The sequence below is a fragment of the Rhopalosiphum maidis genome, chromosome 1 (genome assembly GCF_003676215.2).
Source record: "Rhopalosiphum maidis isolate BTI-1 chromosome 1, ASM367621v3, whole genome shotgun sequence".
In the NCBI taxonomy this organism is placed as follows: domain Eukaryota; kingdom Metazoa; phylum Arthropoda; class Insecta; order Hemiptera; family Aphididae; genus Rhopalosiphum; species Rhopalosiphum maidis.
The window spans coordinates 73,624,185-73,633,950 of NC_040877.1; the positions used below are offsets into that span (position 1 = coordinate 73,624,185).

Below are 9,766 nucleotides of genomic sequence, written 5' to 3' on the forward strand. Positions count from 1 at the left end.
TAGTTGACTTGATGTGCGGACGTGTGGTGTACGATGTACTACCTACCAGCGCTGTCAGGTTTATACTTTATACGCCGGAACTATATCCATATGACCACACTCCGTCTATTTATAGTATAAGGACACGAGGCCTATGGTATTACTGTATTAGCACAAAAAACCAGATAAATAGTGATAGTAATTTGTTATTACCAGTGTAGATAATATCCATATTTTGAGCAAAATAAGTATTAATAAATAATATTTAAAAGTATTCAAATAATTTTTTGAGTATTTCAGAATGTATTCTAAATATATTTTTGAAAATTATTCGAATACGTATTCCGAATACAAAATAAAAGTATCATTTACAAGACTGCTACGTAGTCATTAAAATATTAGCAATTTATCATTAAATTTTGTAGGTATTTCTCACGACAGTGGCGTTTCTGTAATAATTTTTAGTATTTTATTATTTTTATTATTATTTAAAATTTATGATATATTATAATACTAAATATCAGTTTTAAAATGTTTAAAAATAGCTTTGGATTTGTTGATATTATATTTAGTAGGCAACATCGAATACGGAGAAACACTGGTTAGCAGTGTTTGTGCCATTTCCATTCCAAGTAAACTATTATCTGGTAACGACTGTATTAGGTATAATTTATAATATAATAATAATTAATAGGTACCTAATATACCTAATAAGAAAATAAGGAATGTATTAATATAATCTGTATGGGCGTATAGGTCCATTTAAAATATTTCAAAAACCTTAACTTCGAATATAACTGAATTTAGACTTCAGAATAAACCTAATTCTTTTCAATATGAAACATGCAGTTTTAAACCTTATAACGGTTCGTTCAACAAAGCCCATAAGTAGAAATCAGATAAAATTATTGGAGAGCTTTTACTATCTATATGTATAGGTTATACACGATAAAAAATGTTCTTCCTTCGTTCAAATTCTTGGCAATTATACAATTTAATAATATATATAACATCGTGAAATTTTTTTAAATCCTAAAAACTTATATGACTATAATATATAGCCATATAGATATAGGTATACTATACCAGTATATTATTATTTATTATTCTATGAGTTGAGGATTAAGCCTATACTCACTGACGTTTCAGTGATTGAAATATCACTGCGTCTATAACATACTCAATGTTTAAATGTAGGTAGCCATATAAGTAAACTGTAAGTCATTGACACCTATAATTGAGCTAAAATTTCTACAACTTACGAAAGGAAAACCTTAGATTTTAAACTTACATATTATAAAGTACCTACATCATTGCATAATTATGCGATAGGTTGGAACGGTTAGGTTAAGTAGTAGGTACCCACGGGAGACGGGGCGATTTAAAATATTTATTTTAAAGCCTGCGGACTATTAAATATTAATTGTTATTTTATCAATATAATATACATTATACTGCAGCCTTTCAATTGAATTATACACCGTGGGTGCAGCTACACAACACAAGTGGTGGCAATAAGAATAGGTACCTATATTTTATGAAGAGCGAGAGCGGGTATCTAAAGACTTCCCAGACTCGTTTAAAATTTACGAATAATTTATTTTATGGATTGGGGTTGTTTAGTAGTTGGGTATTTATTTGTAATAGTTGCTCCACACAAAAAAAATGTAACGGTAGCTGCCAGTCGATATAATAATATATACGTTGGTATATATAGCATTAAGATGAGCACGCTTTGTTTTCGATTTGGCACGTGTTTGATAAGTGTGTAGTCATTGACTGTCATTGCTTTTAAAATTTGCCGGTACAAGTGCCTTGTATTTATATTGTCGATACACAATATTTTATATTTAAAGGGCGTCTACTGTGTCTATTCTCTATGCTCGTGCAATGTACTTAAAACAACATAATATAGGAAACACTTACACATTTAAATAGGTCATTTATTTTGATCGGCCCTTTCATAAATCTTAACGATTTTTTTAAAAAGTATAATTTGAAAAAACTTATTAACAGGGAAATAATATTATATCACACGCGAATAATCAAAATGAATCTTCCGGATGTCAACGACCATATTATAGTTGTAGCGCACGAGTATAATAATTTAATTCTCTAGCCAGACATTTATATTTAATTCTCAGGACGCGTAGTCCTTTAATCGTATTTCTTCTGGACGCGGACAACCGTAGATACTTGCCATGCTATATAGATGTGACATCTCCCTCCCTTTATTTTTTTTCTTTTTCCTTCGTTCAAACCGGTAATACAATTTCCGAGAGATCGAACTGAGTTGATACACAGTTAAATATAAGTATTTATTAAGTATACATATTACAATATTATGCATATGGATAACGGATTATAGATTGTAAGACAATAGTTATTGTTTTTTTTATATAATAAATGTGTCAAAACGGTTTATTTCAATTCCAAAACTTTCAAAATGATGCCAATATGTAAAATAAGTACAAAATGCATTTAAACATCAAAATATCATACTATTATGATTGTATTATATTATATAAAAAAAAAAAGAAAAAAAAAGCACAAATAAATAAACAACATCAGTTAATAGTAGAAATATTAAATAATAAACGAATACTACCTAGCAAAAAAATATTACACGTATTTATAGGAATCGTAAAAATATATAAATATTATGTAAAGAATGTAGTTTTTCAGTCGAGGAATTTCTCATTGAGTCTTGTATTTTATCGAGTTGGCCATTGTTTAAATTAAACTTTAATACAGGTAATATATAGTTATTTAATATAAAAAAAAAATACGTAAAGAAATCGATTTTCCCGTTTAATTTATATTGTTTGGAAAAAACACCATTGAGCTCGTACAATACAAAATATAAAGATTAGGAACTCAAAACAAGAGATCGGGTGTAGTTTCTTCACTCCAGGGCACATACGTGTCCATCACTGACATGTCTTCTTCATTTTTATCGACCACACGTTTTACAGGTTTCATATTACTCCTGCTCACACCGTATTCACCGAGAAACGCTTCTTCGTTTGTGCCCAATTTACTTGGAATGTAATTGCCAAATTTACCTGAAACATTATGGTCTAACGTTTAGTAAAAACATTTCTCCGAGATAATAATATAAGTTATCGCTTCGATTCTGTTAATGAAATTACAATATTTTGTTAAAATAAATAAATAAAGTAAAAACATACACTAATTTAAGTGTAAAAATCGATACATTTTAATTTATTAAAATTTGACTAATTTCCGATTAGATTTTTTTTTTTAAATATTTAATAATTTACTTAAAATATTATTAACCAAACGAGAGTATGCGTGTATCTATTAATATACATAAATATATATATATATATTACATATATGTATGGAAAAATATAACTAATGGGTTTTGAAAAGTTTGTTTCACTGTCTATGAAATTAATACGCAGTGTCCTATTGATATGCTAAATACCTATAATTATTTTAGTACGATTAAAGTGTCGAAGTGCAACGGAATAAATAAGCGGACATCATTCATGACGGATGAATTAAACACGCATGAAAATGTGGTAAATAAATATATACGCATATTTATGTATAATTAGAATGGTTGAAAACTAAATACAAACGGGATATTTCAAGATGTAATTTCAATGTTGAACCTTGACCATCAGTGAAAGTATTGGCGACCTACTTTGTGCAGACTATACCGATACGTAAATATTCAAACGAAATACATATAACACGTCTAATCGGTTTATACGGAACATAATATCATGTATGAACCATTATGTTTGTTCCAGTCTGCAAGAACAAAATCTAATGGTATTCCAGACGATAAATTGTGTATATTACTTTTTGGCGACATGGTCGTAGAATCGTCGTTTTTTGTCGTTTCCTCTTCGATCAACATCGATGCTTCAGACGGATATTCGTGCGTCGTTTCGAGTACGTCGGAGAATTTTATGTGGAGGTCCTAGAAAATAAATGGTAATTGTTAATGTAACATAACAATAAAGTCCGTCACGTACTTGATATCGCATTAAAAATTAAAACAGTAATTATTTGTAGATTCAATTGCGTATGACCTCAAACTAGGTTTACTTAGTTTCCAACAGTTAATACTTAATAGAACGCTGTGCCGTTATAAGTTGTTGTTACAGCACAATGACCCACAGTTTATGACCTTCGGATAGGTACTATATTCTCAAACAACGAAGAATTTGCTACCACTAAAATTTTTAATTTTCTATCGCAAATTTTAAACTGTTTGAAGATTGGTTATTTATTTTTTTTATCGGACTACATATTTTCACTAATGATTGACCTAAAACCGGTATGGCGACCTAAAATATATAAGTAGTATGCATATACTGTAATACTTTAATACATCTTATAATATCAATAATCTCATGCGAAAGTACAAAGAAAAAATAACTATATATTCAATTTCCCATTAAAATGTCACGGTTAATACTTCGGCAAACGTAGTGAATAACAATCTAATTTTAATAAAGTTATTAAAAGAACAATAATCCGAATCATCGACCAATTACGAAATGCCTTATTTAATTGTACATTTTCAAACACTTAAGACTTAATAACAATTCACATCAATAAATCATACTCTAATAATCTTGTCTAGTCGATTTTTCTATAGTTACCTAGCTAATACTAAATTATTTATTGATTTGTTTTTTTATGAAACAAAAGGTATAAAAATAAATACCATTCATGTGGATATTTTCACAACATTAGCATTCATAGAATTTTTAAAGAAAAGTCTTTACAGTCAATATTATTAACAACTATTTTAATAAATTAATGTAAGTCCATAAAAAATGGTCTCAATCTTTTTTTTACCACATTTTTTAAAATATTATTTATTATAAGTTATAATTTATAACTTACAATTATTACTTGTTAGTTGTTGATAGAGAAAAATATTAACTACAATAATGTCCATGCAAAGACTATCCAAGAGTCAAGACATTAAGTAAAATTTAACAAATTACAACATTAAAAACATTTATATGTAACAAAGACTATACTGAACTAATGACTACAATGAAAAACTCTTTGAAACAGGAAATATTGTATGGCATCGTGTTGCCCAGTGGCTAATACTTCAGCATTCAAGTGTCATTGTGCAAAAGAATGCGTACATATTGTATTTATAAAATAAATAATAATGCCCGAGGCTCTTTCTACAAAGAACCAGCTCATTGACCTATGATGAATGTCTTCGAGCTATAATAATAAAAAAAACTTGTTTAATCTACCCTTTATCCTTACTTATTGGCTATTCAATTATTTTCAAACAGAAAAATCAAGTATAGTTAGGGTTTAATTAGAACTAATAATTCTGTTTGAAAATTATAGTCAAAACTTTATGATGCTTAAAAGATTATTCCTTATTATATTCAATGTAATTTAATGATTTTAATTTTTAATTATTTAATTTTTTTTTTTTTTACTATATTGATATTATGAATAAAAATCAAAAATTATATAAAAAAGGTTCTTGGAAATATTGACCAATATAATCTTTAAACGCTTATAATTAGAATTGTATACATGTTAAATTTAATATTAAATATAAATAGGTATAACTAAACAATGTTTATATATAAATATATATTATTTATTCCTTTGAATATGAATAAAATACTTTTAATTATTGTTTAAGTACTATTTTTGAATAAATTGTAAACTAATAACAAAAAAGTAATATTTTAAACTTCCAATTATGGAGTATAACATTTTAATGATAAATCAAAAATATTTTAATCAATAGTTTAATTATATTAACGCAACTAAAAACTAACAAAAATTAGTTGGTATTTGATAATAGTATGTTTAATTAATTCATAGTTTCATATCCAAAACCATATAGATAACAAAATGTATTAAATTAATTCACAATATTGTTTAAATAGAGACTCAATAATGATAAGAATAATGAGTAAAGTGTGAGATAACATTCAAATGTAATTACATAAATAATGAAATTAATATAGCTCCTTAAAATAAATAGTAGTGTAGATAAAATTGAGTAGATAATAAAACTTACTTTTCTTGGAGTTGATGTATTTTCTTTTCGAAGATTTGAACGGCCAATTATAATATTGTCACCAACAAAAATGACATAATTATCACTATTTACATTATCAATATCATCAGTACTTGATTCTTCACAATGTGCATCCAACATGATACAGCCATCTTTAACTCCCTAAATTAATATAAATTAATAACATAAAAATAATACAAAATTAATCAATCAAAATTATATATTACATAAGAATTGTCTCTTCTTTGTATTGGACCTTCACTATCAATATAGTTTGGTACTCCTTTTCTGTTAACAAAATTGAAAACTACACTGTTTTCATGATTATCCCAACGTTTTTTATCCCACAAGCCACTTATTCGTTTTTCACCGTTGGTATTATTAGTATTATTATTATTATTTATAAATTTGTTTTCTATTTCTTTATCAGACAATTGAGCATTTGTAGTTTCTTCAGGCTGCAAAATAGTTCTGGTTGTTGGTCTGATAACACATATCTGCTTGGTTTGTATTGATATTGGTTTATTATCAATAGCAGTTGCAGTAATGGCAGTTTTAATAGAAACTCTGTGTCTCTGTGATCCACCGTCATCAGATGACATAGATGATTCGTCTTGGCTAGAACTAACTTCATCATTAATCAATGATTTGGAACGATCAAAACCCAATGTCTCCTTCTTTTTTAATCTATAAACAGATTAACTAATTAAATATACTTGAAAGATTTTTAATAACAATTTTTATTATTTTTAAAAGTAATATTTTAACAATATATAAGTAGGTAATAAATTTAATTGTTTAATAATGAGTGCATAACTTATACCTAATCATTGACAAATTTAAACATGAGATAAAGCCAATAAAGGTGAACATAATATAAATATCCAATTATTATTCAATAAAGATTAACCTTTCTTTCTTAAAATGTAAGAAAGTAGATATTTAAAACATAAGAAATACCTAATATTTAAACATTTTAAATGTAATTGTTTTAAACTGATTATTGGTTATTTTATTAATTTATTATGAAATGCATAGGTTATAGGTATTTATTAAGAGCATTTGGTTTGAAACTATTTAAATTTTGTCTAATATTATGTTTTATGATCTTCATGAAACTATAGAGATATATGATAATATTTCATGAATAATATTGACATACCTAATACTTTTCATTTTTTATAAAAAGTATATTATTCAATTATGAATCATATCAAATTTTATTTTATTTTACAAGGTAGAAGGTTTAACTCCATACTACTTAGGTATCTGTATAAATAATTAATGTGTTATTTTACACATTTACCGGTACATAAATGTTTGTGTACTTTATCAAAGGGGCTTTTATTTTAACATTTTAGTCCAGATCTAAGAGATATAAATAGTTTACTATGTCTATAATTGTACACCAATAAATTCTTATGACTAAATATCAAGATCTAAATGAATAGATATGATCACAATATCAGATGCATTATTTGTATTAAGTATATTAAGAAATTTATGAAGTCTGGTAATAAGTGATTACTGATCAATTTAGTACATTAAAACATATATATTTTCTCATTTAAAGTGAAAACAATTTTTGTATAATTTACTCGATAATTTATAAATTGCAATAGGTTTAATTTAAATATAATAGTTATATTCTTGTATTCAAAAAAAAAATTATGATAATTTATATAACCTTCAGTACATATTTAAAATACCAATATACTAAATCATTTTAAAATAGGTAATAATTAATTTATAAGCAATTGAACTATAAATATAGGTAAATTACATTTGTATACAATCATTATTTGTCAAATAAACACATCACAAATCAAAAAGCAATTATATATATATATATATAAATGTAAATACCTAACTAAAATATGGTAAGTACCTAGCCTACATAATATATGGGAAAAAGAGATTAATGAAATAACATCTATTATCAAAATGATTACTATAACATTTTGTCTTATAAGTTATAACTGTAGATAACCTAAAAATGCTTACTTGATAAATTATAATAATAATTATCAAATAGGTAACTAATTCAATGTAACATTAAAGAAAAATAGATTGGTAAACATAAACCTAATTAAATCATAAAGTATAAAATTAGAGAGTAAATCTTATTCAACTAAGTATAATGTCACTTTGGTACCTAGTTTAAAACTATATTTTAAGTAATTAGAAATATCTAATGAGTTCATAACTGTTAACGGAAGTAATATGATATTTAATTTAGTTTAATGTGTTATCTATTTAACATTGTATATGTTTGAATGAGTGATTAAAGTGATCACCATACATATAACATCATTGAACAAATGAAACTGATGTTTATGAATGAATAAATGTTTAATTCATTTTTCATACTATCTAGAATATGTACCTCATACATTCTAATTCATAACCAATTGTCTAATAATTATCATCAAAAGATATTAGTTTAGAATAGGTAGTTATAAATACAAAAAAGTATAAACTCAAGTATAAATACTTCAGTAGTCCAGTCAATTTAAAATGTAGGAAGTTACTTTTATTTGTCTTAACCACAACTTATTAAATATGCATTACCTGTTTGGATATTTAATAGGTGGGGACATTTTCTTCAATGGTGCTTTGTTCATTCTAGCTGGACGTGATTTTTCTGGACTCATTATTGGCTTAGGTAAAATTGCAGGCTTTATCTTGATGGGTTTCAGTTCGGTCTGCGTCTTGGTTTCAAATATTTTTTTATACGTCTTAACGACATCGGGTGGCGGCAAATCGCCATTTGTTGTTTTCGGCTGTTGTTCGTCCATGTAGCCATTAGCGTTGACCGAATGGGGATCAGACAGGGTCTCCATGGAACGGGCACGCTTCATGGTATCGCTCTTGGCAGTCGCTGCCATACTGACAACGTCCGGCTGCGAATAGTGTTTGGGTTTATCGAGGATTCGCTTGTCATCAACAATGTTGTCCATGCTGGTGGACCGACGCAACGACGGCCTAGGTTTTTGTTCGCGCACAGTCATGCTCATGTACTTGGATTTGAGTTTGTTCACGATGCCCGGCCCGTACTTGAACTCCTCACTGGAATCTGAATGGTAGTCCAGGCCATTGGTGATTTCGGTGATGATCTGTGGTTTGGTTTTGAATTTTGATCGACAGCGGTTGATCTGCGGGTTTTTCTTGAAATTGGTCATGATAGCGGTGGCCTCGCACTTGAACAGCCTCATGCTGGTGGGACACACGGCGGTGCCGACTACGACTGTCGTGGGCTGCTGCTGCTGCTGCTGATGCGGCGGCGGCGGCATCGGTATCTGGGCGGCGTTCGGCTGCTGGAGAAAGTGTTGAGCGGTGGGGGGGGACCAGGTCCATTGAACTGGTTTTACCTGCAGTTGTTCGTTATTGCTGCCGCCACCGCCACACTTTGATTGATTGTTCCTCGTCCGCCTCCTGTTTATCAGCTCCAACTTCCATGGCGGTACGTTAGGGTCCACGCACGTATCCATGTCGTAGATTTTACGCGAAAAAAACTTCCGAAAACTTCGTTCATCGACGGCGATGGCGGCAGCCGACACTCGCACGCACCCGCCGATATTATCGATCCCGCCGAAGCGAACTGCTATAATTTATTGCTATAATACGTAATATTATATTACACCAACAACTACGGACTATCGATAGATCGACGGACGGAAACCCAATACGGGCCTATCTGAAGTATCTGTCTGCCTACCTTTCTGGTTTCTATCT

General features: G+C 28.6%; 1 protein-coding gene across 1 annotated transcript; it reads right to left on the minus strand.

The window, feature by feature from the left end:
* Nucleotides 1-2,633: 2,633 nt before the first annotated feature.
* On the minus strand, nt 2,634-9,522 carry LOC113549437. The gene is made up of 5 exons (XM_026950732.1): nt 8,603-9,522; nt 6,259-6,718; nt 6,032-6,193; nt 3,814-3,934; nt 2,634-3,044 (listed from the first exon to the last, which is right to left on the minus strand). Exons 1-5 carry the CDS (start codon nt 9,520-9,522, stop codon nt 2,857-2,859), a joined length of 1,851 nt encoding a protein of 616 aa, XP_026806533.1. The 3' UTR covers nt 2,634-2,856.
* Nucleotides 9,523-9,766: the final 244 nt, after the last annotated feature.